The 18,976-nt window shown below is 40.8% G+C and overlaps 1 protein-coding gene across 2 annotated transcripts in view; it reads left to right on the forward strand.

Annotated features, from left to right (window-relative positions):
* LOC140911581 (tubulin polymerization-promoting protein family member 2-like) overlaps positions 1–18,976 on the forward strand; it is a 105,895-nt gene that overhangs the window by 56,825 nt on the left and 30,094 nt on the right. For both annotated transcript variants that reach the window (XM_073344899.1, XM_073344900.1), the window contains exon 2: positions 17,475–17,643. In XM_073344899.1, the coding sequence (XP_073201000.1) occupies positions 17,636–17,643 (8 nt within the window). In that variant the 5' untranslated portion in view covers positions 17,475–17,635. The remainder of the gene's footprint in view (positions 1–17,474; positions 17,644–18,976) is intronic.

The raw sequence follows: 18,976 nt of genomic DNA on the forward strand, positions 1-18,976 counted from the left end.
GTTTTCTGAGCATAACAAGCTCTTATTTCAGTCACAACTATAGCACTTTTAAATGTGAAAGTTCTTTCTGAAAATATGCCAACTAACAAGCAGATTATGTGGAAAAGATAAAAAACAAAACTGACAAACAAAAAAACTCTCAGAAAAAATCCAGGCAGAGTTTAATGATCTTATGATGGGATAAACTAATTTTCCCAGCATGCCACACATTCTTTCCAGCTATCTTGATCTTTCCTTTTGGAATCTCTTGGAAAAAGATTTTTTTCTTTCTTTTGCTTTCCCCAGGTAAAGTAAGGAGAGTTTGTGCTGAGTTTCTTTATTTCTGTAACATGCAGGTCAGAATCATTACAATGGAGGATAGAAGCCAAGTGTTTAATATTCATCACTGTTTGGAGCAGAGAGTGGTTTGGGATATACATTGTACTAAATGTTCAATGGTAAATTGTAAAACCTGTGTAACAGTGACTTCCTCACAGTGGAAAACATCTGTACAGAGCCATAATTAAATATTAGTGTAACTACCTGTAGGGAATCAGATTTCAGGACGCTGCATAGAAATACAGAGCTCTTTTCTGATTCAACCTGATGTCAGATTAAATTGGTCCTATTAGCTCGAACCCGAGAATGTAAAAGTGTGTGAGTTCTCTTGAGGCAGAGACAGAGAGAAGCAGGGGCATGGGTAGAAGGGCCCTGAAAGGAAATAGGACAGTCAGATTCACGAGAAATTTTTAAGGGGGGGGGTGGGGGCAGGAGGGGAAGGAGGGTTGGTGTGGTTTAAAATTAGGGACAAAGACAGATGGAAGGGGTAAATGTGAAAGCTAGCCAGTGTGCGTACTGTGTTAAGAGCAAGTAGAACTGCACCTGCTTACGGATGATGTTGAGGTGGAACTGAACACTTTCTGCTCAAAGTGGGTAAAACTGAATTGGTCCTGAAATTAGAATGGGACAGCAGAGACAACAGCAGCATCAAACCCAGGCTGTTGCTGACCAGGCTTATTGCAATATATGAAAAAGGAGGAGCAACAGTTTTTAAAGACTCAGAAATTTGCCAGCAAACTCTAGTTTGTATGTAGCTGTTTCCTATCCACACTGGAACCGGAAAATGAACCATAGCTTTACTTGATCGTTTTCACGCAGGCAGCTACTGCAGCTCAGTGAGAAGTGGTATCCTGAGTTACCCATTTGGCAGCCCTGAACTGGGGCCTAAGTGAGGATACTGTTAGTTTGGACTGATTCATGGTGTTAGAAGAAGTACTGGTGGGGGTTTTGAAATGTCTGTGGGCATGTACTACACCTCTTTGTTGGTGCTGATCGACTGGGCAATTTATAGACTCAAACTCAAGATTGAAATAGTAGAGGAACTAATGGACATACTGATGCTGGAAGGATACTTGAAAAGTCTGCCTGGGAGAGTGCAGACTTGGGTGTGCCAGCACCATCAGAATAAACTGGTAAAGGCCATGAAATTACTGGATGAGAATCTGGAGGCTCAGTCACATGAGAAACCACCATGACGAGACTCTATTTCGACAGATGGAAGAGCCATCACAACGAAGAATGAAGACACTTTGGGACACGAAGGAGGAACCAGAAAGGACAAGGATGCCCATTCAGAATCCAGGAAGGCTCTACCAGCTGCACCTATCATCTGTTTCCATTGTTGAGGATAGGGATATGTTAAATCTTCCTGTCTCCTGACGGAATGTGACTAAAGGGAAATATTTGGGCTTACTGAGCTCCTAAGGTATGTTCTGTGCCAGCTCAAATAGAAGGGGTGGTGGTATCTGCCTAGGTGACTTGGATGCTCCCAAATGTTAGCACTGGAGAGCTCTGGAAAGCTGACCTACTCCTATAACATAACCTTTGGCTTCCCTCTCCCTATGAGAAAGAGAATCAGATAGCCTAACTTTCTGTGGAGGTTAACTCTCAGTGGATGTATCTCTCTCCTTACCATGGACTGTGGCCTTGGTAGATGCTGGAAGCACTTTCCTAGTCCACGGCCACTTGCTTGTGGCCAAAGAAAGGAAAATGTTTCAGGCAATGAGGAGACCAGCCAGAGTACTTTGGGTGTTGGGTCTCAAATGTTGTCATAAATATAAAGGGAAGGGTAAACACCTTTAAATCCCTCCTGGCCAGAGGAAAAACCCTTTCACCTGTAAAGGGTTAAGAAGCTAGGATAACCTCACTGGCACTTGACCAAAATGACCTATGAGGAGATAAGATACTTTCAAAGCTGTAGCAGGGGAGAAACAAAAGTTCTCTCTGTCTGTGTGTCGCTTTTGCCGGGACCAGAGCAGGAATACAGATCAGAACTTCTGTAAAGCACTAATAAGCAATCTAGTTAGATATGCATTAGATTCTGTTTTGTTTAAATGGTTGATAAAATAAGTTGTGCTGAATGGAATGTATATTCCTGTTTTTGTGTCTTTTTGTAACTTAAGGTTTTGCCTAGAGGGATTCTCTGTGTTTTGAATCTGATTAACCTGTAAGGTATTTACCATCCTGATTTTACAGAGGTGATTCTTTTACTTTTTCTTCAATTAAAATTCTTCTTTTAAGAATCTGATTGCTTTTTCATTGTTCTTAAGATCCAAGGGTTTGGGTCTGTGCTCATCTATGCAAATTGGTAAGGATTTTTATCAAGCCTTCCCCAGGAAAGGGGATGTAGGTCTTGGGAGGATTTGGGGGGGAAAAACGTTTCCAAGCGGGCTCTTTCCCTGTTATATATTTGTTAGATGCTTGGTGGTGGCAGCAATAAAGTCCAGGGGCAAAAGGAAAAATAGTTTGTACCTTGGGGAAGTTTTAACCTAAGCTGGTAAAAATAAGCTTAGGGGGTTTTTCATGCAGGTCCCCACATCTGTACCCTAGAGTTCAGAGTGGGGAAGGAACCTTGACAAATGTGGTGCACAGAGGGAAAAAATATGTGACTGCATTATGGACATTGCTCTAGGGGTGGAGGTAGCATGTAACAGGATGTTAAGTTTATTAACTTCCAGGTGTTTTTCATTATTGTCCCTGCTCCTTTGGCTCCTTATAAAATATGTTTATATTTAAATACATTTGAACATTTTGTATACATGTCAAAATAGATACACAGGACACAGTGAATAAATAGTAAAGATGAAAAGGTATTCTCCTACACGCCTTGTTCGTGGGACACATAGCTTTTACAAACAGTAAAATCCATTAGGGAATGCACCCACTTCCTAGCACTGGTTTTCCTACAGTTCAGTGGTATCAGAGCTAGGCTGCCTGAAAGTGATCTGTGGTTCCTCCCTTCGTGATGTCTGCTGAGGCTGCAGAAACTCTACTCTCCCTTTGTGTTAGTCAGGGATCACATTACCCTATTGGATTAGTTTCACTAAACCATTTTGGATTTTGGCTACTTTGGCTTGCTTCTGCTGCTATTCTGGTGTGGCCCAGTACGATCATCTTGAACTTTGTAATGGAAAATCCAGACAAACATCTAACAAATGCCAAGCCTTTGATAGGAAGATGTCTGTGACAGACACCCATGAGAAGTGTTTGATGTCTGGGTAAAGGGCATCTGCCTGAAAAAAATGTTTGTCCTTTGTGACTTTGTCTAGCAGACCATAGAAGTAAATGACACAAACTAACCATTCTTTTTCCCTCAGTGCTCATCATCTCCTTTTCATTTGATCGTGCTGTGATGTGATAATGCGGAGCCTGTGACTCAAGAGTAATTTCCATGATGACATATATCTTGCACAGAGTGGTTTTACTCTCCGCTGTTAAAAGGAGCTCACAATGTGGTCTAGAGATAGGACTCTGAGTTCTATTCTGACCTCTGCCATTGGCATACTGGGCTCGTCATTTAACTGCTCTGTGCCTCCAGCCTTGTCTACACAAGAGCACTCAGCCATTTGTGCTTCTAGCAGCTATTTTGCATAGATTAAGTAAAACAGTTAATGGCATATGCTCCAAAAACCCCAGTTGGTGTAAGGTTTGCCCTTGCATCTGCCATAGGGCCAACCTTACACCAATTCAGATGGGGCGGTGGTCCTCCTTGATCTATATTTCATCGGGATCATTAGCCAAGGGCCTGCAAAGCTGAAGAAGAAGGAATTTCTAAGGTGGGATAATGTAGGTGGGGGCATAGCTAGTAGGAGGAACTATAGCTAGGGGGATTTGTGGGCTGAGGGGGAATGTTGTTGGGGATGTGGGCAGCAGAGAGGTGCTAGTGAATGAAGGAGATTCACTGGCAGAAGGAGCTATCAGTGTTGACAGTACAGTGATTGCCAGTGCACTGCATCTGCATTTGCATGCAAGTCATTGACACTCAGCTAACTGAGACTCCAGGTTTAACCCCACAGATTTCAATGATAAGTTGCACCAGTTGTTGCCTCCTGAGAACCATTTGAAGTACTTTGCTACAAGGTGCTTTTCAATCAGTGGAGATTTCTCTGCTGTAGACCAGGCTACAGTTTTGCCACCTGTGAAAAGGGGAGTACAATATTTTCCTGCTTCTCAGGAATATTGGTAGACTTAATTCATTAATGCTTATATAGCTGTCTGAGATCCTTAGAGTGAAGATCCATAGCAGTAATGGGCTGAATTCACTTCTGGGTTTTGTGAACACAAGAGGAAGGGAAAATGTCATCAGCTCATCCCCTGGGCACTCCTACAGCATCTTCCATAATAGGGTTTCAAATAGCTTTTCAGGCATGCATAAAGCTTCGGAATACCCTGGTGAGATAAGGAGGCAAGCTATTGCCATTTCACCCATGGGGAAGCTGAGGTACAGAGCTTAATGTGGTGTTTTTTCAGGGATGCTAAGCACCAACCACTCTGCTGAAGCCAATGGGCTCAGTGGATGCTCACCGCCCCCAAAAATCAAGACATGTGAGATTTTCCCGTTGTAACCCAGCAAGTCTGTAGCAAAGCCCAGTCTTCCTGCATCCATGTTTCACTTCACCTCCTATGCTTCCTTTCTCTCCCCCCTCCATTTTTCTATTGATAGGAAATCACACTGAGGGAAAATGTTTCTGAATGTCCATAATGTAAGGGAATTATTTATAGCCTGTGTGTTAAAGGCATATGCATACGGCACTAGAAGTCAGGGGCTTGAGAATGTAAAGTCAGAAGGTTCCGAACCAGCACCTGATAGTGCCTTCTGTTGGGAAGCACTGGCAGACTTTAAAACGCTCTGTTAATTATTGTTGACATTTTATAGAGTGCTTCATGCTGTTCTTTTATTGCCTCCCTCAACTTAAACTACTTTCCGAAAGAGCTTTTTCCACTCTGCAGACTGTGGAAATGCATATACTGTATAACAGTGACAGATGTGTCTTTGTTTTAGAAGAAGCCGTTTCTTTCCACGCTGGATGTGTATGGAACATTTCATGTTGGTGCCTTCCAGAAAGATATTAAAGCAGAGTAGAAAAACTCAAAATATTTTGCCCTCTGACACTGATGCAACAGCAATACCGAAAACTGATGCAACAGCAATACCGAAAACATTTGCGCTGGAACTTAGATCAGTTGATCATGAACATTGTGTCAGCCAACAAATCATGGGAGGAAACACTGCAGTAAGCTTTACACCACACAGTGTGTGGTGATGGCCAGTGATATGACTAGCTAATTGAGCTATGCATACTTGCAGCTATAAGAAACTCTGTTTTTTTCAGTGGGTTTAAAATGGCTGATGTGCTAAAATACTTTTTTCTCTGTTTTTGCTATTTTGACAGCAAGTAGTTGGCCTTGGGTACTTATTCTCCTAACTGACTTCAGAAAGAGTCCTCACTCACCTCCCTGAAGCAGCTCCTATACCAACATTTGTGTAATCAGACGGTGTGTGCTAATGTTGTTATCCTTCACGGTGGATTCTCCCTATTTTATGATTGTCAGTGTACACCAGTTCTTTATCTTAGCCTCCCCATCAGTGACACTTCCTGAACTAGCTGTTAGAGAGTGAAGCATCTTATTTACATTCACTAGAGCAAAGAGAAATGTTTCACTTTTGAATAAGCAAATGTGTGCTACTGACTGACTTCCAGGTTCCATTACAAATTAAAATAACATTGTTGCTATTTGATTACCATTATTTCAATCCTGTTAAACAGTGTGTTGAGGTATGATGGAAATTGGGTTTATCATGTATTTTCTTCCACATGGAATCTTTCCAGGTGATGCCACCTAGAACCAGTGGCCACCAAACTGCAGATAATGGAGCAAAGTTGAGTGTCCCCATTAGTGCTGTAACGATATTGACACACTCTACCTTGAATGTTCCCTTAGCACAGATTCTAGCTACTTATGCTAAACAATCTGTTCCATCTTACATTTAGCTGTGAAGCTTGGCGTACCTTTCTCGGACCTGAAGAAGAGCGATGTGTGGCACAAAAGCTTGTCCCTCTCACTTACAGAAGTTGGTCCAGTAAAAGATATTACTTCACACACCTTGTCTCACTAACACAGTTAGTAATTTGGTTGCTAAAACCTCACACAATGCACATCCACGTTACATGCGGGGTGATTTTACATCACTTGCATTTGATAATGTCACACAATGAACAACTCATCTGGGTCTAATAAATATCAACCTATAAATAAAATTCCCTCTATAGTATACATCTCAATAAAATGCCTTCAGCCCATCTCCTCCTCAAATAATCAGAAAAAGCAAATCTTTGCAGTGTGTCTGGAATACTAATGAATCCAGACTCTGCTTGATTGTCAATTGGCTAGAGAAGACATTTTTAAAGGTGTGGACAGGGAGGAGGGGCTCACCCTTTGTCTCCCTTGTTGACTTCTCAAGTGAAGTTCAGCAAGCCAAAAGAGATGGGGGGGGGAAACTCTATCCTTTTCCTTCTCCCACATTTCACAAATATGATCTGGAGATGATGGAAAAGGAGACGGGTACTTCCCTTAATAGAGATGGGGACAGGAATAGTTACCCTGCTGCAGCATTCATAGAGACAGCTAGACAGATGGTGCTGTAATACATCCAGATATTGCACCATGGATAGAATGCATTTTCCCTTTGCTAGCTTTTGAAGTTTATTTTCTGATAATCCTCCCATTGTTTGGGCACAATCCTCTTCCATACGCTTACATTTTTCCATTGCTAGGTGATTTTCTCAGTTGCTGGTGAATGTGTGACCCTTTTGTTATGCGTACAACGTGTTCATTCGTTGGTATTTAATCAGGCTAAAGTGAAAAATGCTTAAATTGAGAATCATTTTCAACAGAGATAGGTAATTGATTTAATTTTTTTATAAAAGCCACCTCTTTGAACCTTACAAATTTGGAAAATTTAATTCAAAAATGCTTCTAAAATTTTGAAACAGAAGAGGAAGGGAAAAGAAAGAGAGAGAGAGGCCTTTTTAAGTACATGTCAAAATATATTTCTACCCTCTTGCTAATGGCTGACAGTGGATGAAAAAGCAATGTATCAAGTACAGGTGTGCCTGAATGGAATTAGACAAAGGAGTATGAAGGGATTTAACATACAGAAAGCTGTATCTTTTCCCTCCCTGCACCCACAATATGTTGGCTCCTGTAAGTTTTCTAAGTAGGTAGAAAGACAGCTTATCCCTTCATGAAGAGGGAGGATCGACATGGCTTAACATGACAGTCCCTCCCAGGGTATCTAAAGATTGATGAAAGCTCTGGGATGGAAGCTGAGGTTGACAACTTTGCTCCTCTGTCCCAATAGAACTCTCTACAATAAAGGTAACGCTCATCTGTGCAGGAGGCAGGACTTTATTGAGGGCTAGTCTGAGACTATGGAATGAACTCTCCCAGGAACTAAAGGACCACCTTCTGTTCTAAGTACAAGGCTCATTTCTTTGATCTTGACTTCTCTAACATAAACATATATCAACATGTGCGTGTGTATAATTTTTTTAAAAGTTCCAAAACAAGACATTCTATTACGTGCTTTTCCCCCTGGGGAGAAGGTGAGAGAACATGTGACAGATGTTGTGTAGATTCATAGATTCCAAGGCTAAAAGGGACCACTATGATTATCTATCCAGACCACCTCTGTAATACAGGCCATGGAACTAATTCCATGAACAGGTCTTTTAGAAAAACATCCAAATTTGATTTAAAAATTGTCAGTGATGGAGAATCCACCACAACCCTTGGTAAATTGTTCCAGTGTTTAGTTACTCTCTCTCAAAAATTTATGACTTATTTCCAGTCGGAATTTGTCTAGCTTGAGCTTCCAGCCATTAGATCATGTTACATCTTTCTCTGCTAGATTGAAGAGCCCATTATTAAATACTTGTTCCACAGGGAGATACTTATAGACTGTAATCAAACAACTCCTTAACCTTCTCTTTGTTATAATAAGTAGATTGAGCTCTTGGAGTTTATCATTTTTTCTAAGCCTTTAATCATTCTTGTGGCTCTTCTCTGAACCCCCTCCAATTTATCAACATCTTTCTTTAGTTGTGGGCACCAGAACTGGACATAGTATTCCAGCAGTGATTGCAGCAGTGCCAAATACAGAAGTAAAATAACTGGAGCTTCCACTGTTCATGCATCCCAGGATCATAATACCTCTTTTCGCCACAGAATCAGTGAGGGAGCTAATACTCAGCTGATTATCCACCAGGACCCCCAAATCTTTTTCAGAGTCACTGCTTATCAGGATAGAGTCCCCATCCTGTAAGTATGGTCTACATGCTTTGTGCCTAGCTGTATAGATTTACATTTAGCCATGTTAAAACACATATTGTTTGCTTGTGCTCAGTTTATCTTGTGGTCCAGCTTGCTCTGAACCAGTGACCTGTCCTTTTCATTATTTATCAATTCCCCCAATTTTTGTGTCATCCGAAAAATTTGTCAGTGACAATTTTATGTTTTCTTCCAGGTAATTGATAAAAATATTAAATGGCTTTGGGCCAAGAACTGATACCTGTGGGACTGCACGGCAACACAGCTACTCAATTGTGATTCCCCATTTACCATTACGTTTTGAGTCCTATCAGTTAACCAGTTTCTAGTATATTTAATGTGTATTTTGTTCTAGTTTTTTAATTAAAATGTCATGCAGTATCAAGTTGAATGGCTTACAGATGTCTAAGTCTATTACATCAACACCTTTGTCAACTAAATTTGTAATCTTATCAAAAATATATCATTACTTGGACAGAATTCTATTTTCCATAAACCCATATTGATTTGCATTACTTACATTACCCTACTTTACTTCTTTATTAATCCAATCATATATCAGCCAGTCCACTATCTTGCCTAGGATTGATATCAGGCGTGACAGGCCTATAATGACCCAGGTCATCACATTTATCCTTTTTAAAAAATAGCATAACATTAGCTTTGTTCCATTCTTATTGACCACCCCCAGTGTTCCAAGCCCTATTGGAAATCAATGTTAATAAGCTCCTCAGACAGCTCCTTTAAAACTCTTGGTGCAAATTATTTAGACTTGCTGATTTAACTTTAGTAGCTTGAGCTCTAAACTTGAGCTTTAAATCCTTGAGCTTTAAATCTTGCTGATTTAACTTTAGTAGCTTCTGCTTAACATTCTCCAGAGATACTAATGGAATGGAAAGTCTGGAATCATTACCATATGGTGAGACAGTATCATCTGTTTTTTCCCCCAAAACAGAAATATTTATTAAGCACTTCTGCCTTTTCTGCATTATTATTGATAATTCTACCATTTCTATTTAGTAATGGACCAATACCACTGTCAGGATTCTTTTTATCCTAATATATTTTTAAAACTCCTTCTTATTGTCCTTAATTCGGAAGGCCATAAAATTCTCCTTGTGCCTCTTTGCTTCCCTTATCAATTTTCTACAATTCCTAACTTTTGATTTCTATCCACTTTCCCTTTATATGTTTTATTGGTTTTATATTATTTTATTTGTTTATGTTAGCTGTCTTTACTTCCCCTCTAAACCAGGTCAGTTTTTTTAACCAATATGATCATCTTCCTCAATTGTGGGATGGTAGCTTTTTCAGCCTCCAGTAAGGTGTTCTTAAATGATTCCCATTTATTATTCACATTGTTTGATTAAATTCTTCCTCCCAGCTGATATGACTCATAATTGTTTGCAGCTTTGTGAAACTGTCCCTATTAAAGCATCAACTATATATATATATAGTTACTGGTCTGGACTTTATTCTGATTGCACATTATACGTGATCAAGTTGTCACATTGTAAATGTTATCATGTTGCCTAATGTACTCCTGGAAGGTGCTCAGATACTGAAGTATGGATCATAATATAAGAAGCTAAATAGACTAGAACAAAAATAGACTGTTATGTTATGATGTGATTTGGCTTGCCCTGTGTACTAAATTCCATTTGCAAAAAGAAAAGGAGTACTTGTGGCACCTTAGAGACTAACCAATTTATTTGAGCATGAGCTTTCGTGAGCTACAGCTCACTTCATCGGATGCATACTGTGGAAACTGCAGTAGACATTATATACACACAGAGACCATGAAACAATACCCCCTCCCACCCCACTGTCCTGCTGGGGGCGGAGGGTGAGAAAACCTGGATTTGTGCTGGAAATGGCCCAACTTGATGATCACTTTAGATAAGCTATTACCAGCAGGACAGTGGGGTGGGAGGGGGTATTGTTTCATGGTCTCTGTGTGTATATAATGTCTACTGCAGTTTCCACGGTATGCATCCGATGAAGTGAGCTGTAGCTCACAAAAGCTCATGCTCAAATAAATTGGTTAGTCTCTAAGGTGCCACAAGTACTCTTTTTCTTTTTGCAAAGACAGACTAACATGTCTGTAACTCTGAAATTCCATTTGGTAATTCTGTTAGTGAGTTGTGCATCATCTAGGCAGGCCATTCACCTGGTTTTAAATGGGACAAGTCCTGCTTTTTTAAGATTTGTCCCCCATCTGGTACTGAGACAAAATCAGATATGATTTTGTACAGTATAAGCTGGAGGATGCCATTTTGAAGAGTGCGCTGCCTTGGCTCAGCTGGCATGACCATGCATGTGAGGTCATGCTGTTAGGGGTGGGGTGGTGCACTCTTCAAAGTGGCATCTCCCAGGATTTGACCTCGCATCATCATGCTGAAGAGGGCAGGACAGGGTACTCTTCATAGTGGCTTCCTCCTGTGCTGTGATCTTGCACACATTGTGCATACAAGACTGGCAGGGGTGGGGTCACGCAGGTGGGGGCGAATGCACACTGTTCCCAGAAGAACTGGAATGTCCAGTATTCTGGGATGGATGAGTGGCCACTCTAATGTCAACCCTGGTGGGTGCAGACACGGGATCTTAAGGCACAATAGAGGTACCAATGTTCCAAAATGTGTCCCCCAGGGTTTGCTCTCTCTCTGGTTATTCAAGAAAACCTGGGCCTCTCGTCCAAAACAATTTATCGAGCTTTTGAACTTTATACAAATAACACTTAAAAACTCAATTCATGCCCTGCCAGTATAGCCGTGGTTTTGTAACCAGTTAATGACACTCTCATCTGACTCCACTGCAACATGATTAAGTTGTGTCCAAACAGAAGCTTTTTGCAGAACACACCCATTTGTCAGTCATGTTTACATATCTGCACTTGCCACACTGCCTAATCATGTTTATGTAAGTGTGTCTGGGGGTCATCTGGACGGCAATCCCACAGGGTTTCAGCAGATGAGATAGTGTGGAAAATAAACACAGCAAGCAGCAGGTGGGGAAAAACATACGGGGATGTTCTACTGCACAGAGAGATCGGAGGAAGGAGGACTGGCCAAATTAGTTATACAGGCAGAAGTAAGGGATCCCAAACTTTAGATCTGATTTAGACAGTCTGTGAAACTTGTTGGTGTCTCGGATGGAAAAGGTCTCTTCTTGCTTTCTGGCTTTCCCCCATCTTTCCTGCATTGGGGACACTGAATGCTGCTTCGGAGGGGGCTCCAATTAAACTAGTGCCAATTAAATGTGCTTGAGCTGGCCTTGCCTTGTGCTTGCCTAGTTAAAGGAAGATACCCATGTGCCAACCTATGCACGTGGCTGGCAGCCACAGTTACTAACCTGCTATTAACTGAGTTGTTTGTTGACATAAACAGTGTGTAGAGCCAAGCACGTCATGAGCTGCTTATAAAACCAGCTAAAAGTTGTGGTGCATGTAGGGCTTTAAACTGTGCTTCACTTGTCATTTTAAGTGCCTGTTTTTCCAATTCCTTGAGTGGGTCTCCGTAAAAGTTCAGATGTGTACAGAGAGGTAGATCTACCAAACTGTCACTGCTACGTCAGCGACTACTAATGACAAAGAGCAAATTATGAAAAAGACTCATTAAGTTACAGTAAGAGGGTCTACTCTGTTTGAAGGCTTAGGGTTCCTACTTACATAGCAACTGCCCAGGCCTAAACTTACAATGCCTAGAACAGCTGATTTCCCCCTTCCAGTAGCCTGTCTGGCTACTCTTGTGGCACCTGACCTACTTTTCAGCACTTTCCCCAAATATAGCACAAACGCATCCCACGCTCCAAGTTATTAAGCCCTTTTTAACCCTTTGGAAATTGTGGAGACATAAGCTGTGTATATCTCACTAAGCAATTGTTTGGCTGAGAGTCTGGAAAATGCCAGCATTCTGATGGTGAAGTCTATAACTATATACAAGGTATGTCCTAACAGTCTGTTCTTGGAGCTGATTTGCACACTGGGTCACAAAATAACTTATCCCAGCAGTGCCATCTATCGGGGAGCTCATTGCAGTTACCTGCCTCCTTAATATTAAGAAAATCTTTTAGCTACTGTGGTATTGGTTTGCATCTGGCCATCATCCCTCAGTCATTAATCTTTAGCAAAATTCATAACATCCACAATAAAGCATGATGTAATTTAAATTCTTTATACAAACCGCTGATGACAATGGGAGCTCATGTACAAAAGGGCCCCACCTTCTTGTGAGGGGAAAGCTCATCAAAGCTGTTCATTGAGGCACTGCCCTTCATGACTCATGGTTTAGTCCTTTTTTGTGAAAGGTTATTTGATTATTGCAAGTGAACTGTGTACAATACAGGTGTAACTGTGTATTCCGTTGATATGGGAAGCACATTTTCATAATATTTGTCTCCATAGTTGTAGTAAAATATACATTGTGCCTTTCAATACATTATATTTGTCTCTTTTCTTTTTATTGCTATGTAGCAGGTGCTTTACAGCACTCGCTATATTTAAGCTCTTAAAACAATTTCCATTATTGGAAAGTCTGCTGTCACACACTTTTAACTTTCCAAGACATTCACAGTTTTGGCTAAAATTTTCTTTGTGGTGTCTTTGCAAAAACCTCTGACGTTTGAAACTTGGTTTGGGCATAGGACACTGTCTCTTGGAGAACCACTGTATCGTTTGGTTTGAAAAGAAATTGGCTATTTTAAAACAGTATAGTGAACATCTGCAGTGGAACATTTCCTTAAGTCTATGGGTTTACATCTAAACATAGATGCAGAGTGCATGCAGGCATAGCTAGTCAAATACACAGCAAGCTAAATGTGCACTTGGTTCAAAGAACCTACAAGCTCCAGTGGGCAGCTCGTGACGATTTTTAAGGTGAACAAGGGCAATAACTGTTGAGAAAGGAATAAATGCTTAATAGATGCAGAGCCAGTGGTGAGCCACACAGTGACCAAGTTACATGAAGTGAAGTGACTTCAGATCACATGTGGATCAGTTTTCTGAAGGCAGGATGCCTTCTATGCTTAGCTTCGCTCAATTACCTGAAACCCTTTCTCAATATGAACACCTACTAGTAACTACTGATCTGTTTCAAACTTCCTTGTTTTGTGCGCTATGTGTTATATTGAGAATATAATAAATGAAGAGTTCCAGGGACATCTGGACTTGAGCTTTAAACCCCACCCTCTTCAATCAGATTTTAGACTATCTCATGGCATCATATCATGCCTTGCTAATGTGATGGTGTCCTGCTTGTAAAGGTCAGTAAAGAATTTCCTTGCTGATTGTGAGATCTTTGAACAGTCTCTGACATGATGAAGCTATGGTCCTTGGTGGAGTCTTAGTTCATGAGTGGCTGTACTCATTCCTGGAATAAGAGGGTTTTTGGAGTAGTTATGGGCAAATGCTCATTAAATCCCTATAGGATGCTGAATCCCATTTGTTTTCCAAATAGTTCAATATGCATACAAGCCCACAAAGGGGAGTCACCCACAGGCATAGCTTGGGATATCCTCAGTATATTGATGAGGCACAATTCTCTTCCTCCTTTTCAATTGTTCCAGTGTGAGTAGTGCCTTGGCATTTACTTGCTATCCTATGTTTTTATCAGGGTATGGTATTCCTGGGTAGGGAGAAGCACTCTGAGATGCATGATGTTGGTTGGGATACAACTATTATTTAGGAAATATGGCCATTGGTGGTGTGAAATTTTGGAAGTCAATCTTAATTGCTCCTTCAGCATCAGGGTTCATGTTGCAACTGTGGTCAAGACAGGATGGAGTCTAGGCAAAGAGAAACTGACGGAGGGCAACAAAACAATTAAATGGAGTGATGGAAGGGGGGCGTGAAATACCAGGTGCAATATTAAAAGAGATTTCAAAGCATTTTATGCATGGAAATGTTTAATGTTGTTCTACACAATTTGCAAGCACTAGCCAAATATTACTTTACTATATCATTATTATATGGCCAAATCCTGAAGTCCTTACTCATCTTTTACTCAATACAGGGGCAAAATTCCTTCTGTTTAAGCTGACTTGAATAAGAGTTGATTGAAAGCTGAGTAGAGACTTCAGGATTTGGTCCACAGTGACAAAATACTGGCATTAATTTAATTTAAGGAGAATGATTTACATGTCTCAACTATCTGGAATCATCAAATAAAAACTAATTCTCAGATTCCCACAGAAGCCTCAATGGTGGGGGGAGAGGCAAAAATGATGTTGAATGAGTGCCACCAAGTGTTCTTTTGCTGTATTTGAGAGCCAAATAACTCCTCAAAACCCTCCTCTCACGGCTTGGGGTCAGAAACACTGTAAGTGGAGGAAATTAATACTTGATCACAAAGATCTGTAATTTTGAAAGGGGCATCACAGAGAAAGTAAATGCTGTGAGAGTGACAGACTTGTAATTAACGTCCCACTACAAGTCAATATCGCTCTCTGGAGATCTTCCAGTTGTGAAATATCTGCTGTCCTCTCTGTAGGTGCAAGTCTACATGGCCAGCCATCTGTTTTCCAAACAAGATGGTGTTTCCTTTAACTGATTGACACAGCATCTGTTTATAGTGTGTCATGTATTACTGTGTTACATCATGTCATGTGATGGGATGATGTAACCTGATATTATCCCAGGACAAGGTTGGTAAGGAAGTATCTTTTACTAGATCAAGAGCACAGCAGATGTGTATCACGAGGCATACCAGATCAAATAAATGACATTTTTGGACGCACTTCACCTATTCACTTGGGACTTGCTTCTGCTTCTATTCAACTCAGCGAGAGTTTCATCAGGGACTTTAGTGGAAGTAGGACTGGATGTTTAGTGGGAGTAGGACTAGTATACAGAAGCAAACACAATATAATGATTAAAACAACAAGAGAGTCCTTGTCGCACCTTACAGACTCACAAATTTATTTGGGCAAAAGCTTTAGTGGGCTATAACCCACTTTATCAGATGCATGGAGTGAAAAATACAGTAAGCAGGTAGAAATATACAGAACATGAAAAGATGGTACAGACTGACATGGCTACCCCTCTGAAACCAGTATAATGATTGTTTTCAGCTGTACAGCCTGATTAGAAAGGACAGGTTTTTCATGTTTGCTTCTCCCCAAGCCACACACAAGTTAAATGCTTCCCACAGATATGTGTGTTTTCTATTAAGGCAAAGTACAGAAGTGCTATTAGAAGTAGGAAGATTTTACATCAATATATCTCTAATCTTTACCACTCGCTGAAAATCAGATGACGCTAAGAACTGAATCCTCAGGTGCTCTAAAACTCCACTGGGACTTTTCTGTCCCCAACCTTGGGGGCAGCCTCTAGCACTGGGCTGCTTTAAGTTACTCTGATTTGTAATAGACGCTTAGGAGCCATTTCAGCCATTCAGGACTGCCAAAGTATAGTGCATTCCAGCCACACAAACCCATGTCTCTGCCTGCCCCAACATCCACACTACACAGAGTTGCTGAGGAGTGGGGGCACAGAACAAGCTTTACTTGGGGGATTCTCCTGTGGCAGAGGAATTCCAGGTGTCCCTTTAAGTCCTCCTTCTTCCTCTGGAACAGCAAAACCAAAAGATATGTCTGACAAGTTTTTTGTGGGAGGTTCTATGGCCTGTGTAACACAGGAGATCAGACTAGAGGATCCCAGTGGTCCCTTTTGGCCTTGGAATCTATGAAAACTTGGAGTTAGACTGGGATGAGGGCCTAAAAACTACTTTTGAGCATGCTGGGTGGTGCAACTACTCAGAGGGGGTATAAACGTGTTAGTTAACAAAGTGTGTTGAAAGATGTATGCAGAATTTTGACATTTCTAGTGGAATATAGTTATATCTAGATGAACTGATCAGCTGGTAAATAGCACACCCGCTTAACGGGGAGAAGTGCCAGGGAACAGAGTGAGTGCAGTGCATTTCAATGACTATACAAACAATGAAATGCACACTTGGTCTGTTTAATGAGCAGCCTATTGTCTATCTTAAACCCTTTTTACAGGAGGTAATGAGTGAATGGACCTTTACTAGCATAAATTTCCTGTGGAAAGTCCTTTGTTCAGTTCAGACTGGTTTCCTGCCCTGCTATAAATTCACTAAATGAGTCAGCTTTACTAATATTTAGTGTTTTGTAAAATGCTTACTTTTAAAACACGGTGCGACTCATTTTTAAATTTAAGTGAGAGATGGAGACCAGAGAGGTGTTCATGGTGCGAGGCATGAACTATTGTAGTGTTCCAGAACTGTGTGGAAAGGACAGGTATGTTTCATATTTGTGATACAGTGTCATATGTCTTCTTTGTGTGTGAACTATAGCATTTGAAAGGGGCCAGTTTCTTGATATAATTCATGCAATATGTAAAACACATACATTATTTGCAAATATACAACACATTTTTTAATTGATGCATGGAGCTGATCAACAGATCACAATTACTGAAAACAATTGCATCAGCATGCATGAGTGATTCAATAGGGCAGTGTGTTAACTTTGTGCATCCCGGTGAGAAGGGTCCCTGTAGGTTCAGAGAAGTAAGTACACTTTGAGAACCTTTTACCAAAGTAAACCTTCAAAAACTTCTGAGGTTTGCCCATCACCATCATTAATCTGTAGCAAAACTGCAGCCCATAAGTCATTGTCAATATCATCCAGTATTCTGTACTTAGGGTGCATTTGACTTTCAGACACAATCCATAAATTCCTCAACAAATTTTGTGCCATCTTCTATGATTTATCATTTTAATGATGTCACAATTGTTAATATATTTAAGAATATATATCTAAGGCTGTGAAAATCTGACATGTTCCCATTGTTTCTGTCCAAAAAGATGGACGATAATGAACAGCTGTGTCTGAAGAACTCATGAGTACAGCTTTGGAAGCACTCACCAGGGAGCTGAAGAAAGAGGTAAGGCTTACTGAAGAAGGTTGCTAAGAAACAGATTTCAGATGCTTCCTGATTCTATGAAGGAGACACACCCAGAAGGAAATGATCAGGTAAGAAATTTTTTATTATCAGATGAAACAATCATATTATTATTGAATAAGGAAGTCTGAGTAATCAGGATTAAATCCTGTTAATAATAAATAAGAATAAGAATTTATAAACAATGATATAACTGGACAGCTCTGGAGGAGACAGGGCTCTGAACTTTCAACAAATCTTCCACTGTTATAGATTCAGCAGAGAATCACTTAAACAAGCTGCAAAGATGATTGGGCATGTTGTATTGATGAACATCAGGTGGAAAACCCACATTAACAGTCCACTTTGAGGCAAGAAGAATTCATGCTGTTATGACAACTGATGTGTGATATATGCAGGCATGCACTGCAGGACAGGACAGAGCTAAGTCAATCCCTGTTGTTTATAGCAAATTATATTCTCCTCTTCCAACTCAAGTAGTTTAAATTGGTGCAAAAAAGCTACCTCAAAGCTTTTAGCTAATCCCAAATATGTATTTCTTAATCCATACAATTTCAGATGACTTATTTGTTTCCATTATCCTTTCCAAAATTCTACTGAGTTGTATTCCTAAATATGGCAATCAGTTGCTGACTGTGACTTTACCTTGTTTCTTAATCATCTAATTTAAGTAGGTTTCAAAAACTGTTTTAATCTTAGGGTATAGAAGTTCAGAAATGCTACAAGCCAGTTTTTTAATATTTGATTCCCAAATACTTCTTTTTATGAAAACTTGGCCAGTCTATTTATCATCTCTGGATCCAGGGAACTTAACCTGTCAACAATTAAATGAACTGGAATAAAGATAATCAGGCATGATTTAGCAGAGTAGAACATTTCACAGAATAAATGGCCAATATGGTTTTGATTCCAATGTGCCTCAGTCTGGTTCTGCACGGATCATATTTACAGAGAAGAGCACAGTTAAGTTTCTGAGAAGATTTAATCCTTGGCTTCTATGAGTGCATCCTCTCTTGGATCTTCTTCTATCCAGTGGTGTAGCCAGCACGGGATATTTGGTTGGGCCCCAACCTCAGGTGGGTGGGCAATTACAGGAGGGAAGGAAGGACAGGAGGCTGGCCTCCCCCATCCCCTGCAGCCAGCCTTGTGGGGGCGACGGATGGACCCTCTGGCCAGAGGCTCCTCAGGGTCCCAGGCATGCACCTAGCTGCTCTCCACCGTGCATGGCTCTCGGCTCCCTTCCAGATCCCACTGCACCACACCCGCCCTGGCTCCCCCAGGTGGCAGGCCTACCTTTTTTGAAGATCTCCTCTACCGCCACCATCTGTCCACTCACTCACCCTCCTCCCAGTGGTGAATTAGCCACTGGGCTAATCTACGGCCCCAGAAAAAATTGGCACTCCT

Source organism: Lepidochelys kempii, chromosome 5 (genome assembly GCF_965140265.1).
Source record: "Lepidochelys kempii isolate rLepKem1 chromosome 5, rLepKem1.hap2, whole genome shotgun sequence".
Classification (NCBI taxonomy): Eukaryota; Metazoa; Chordata; order Testudines; family Cheloniidae; genus Lepidochelys; species Lepidochelys kempii.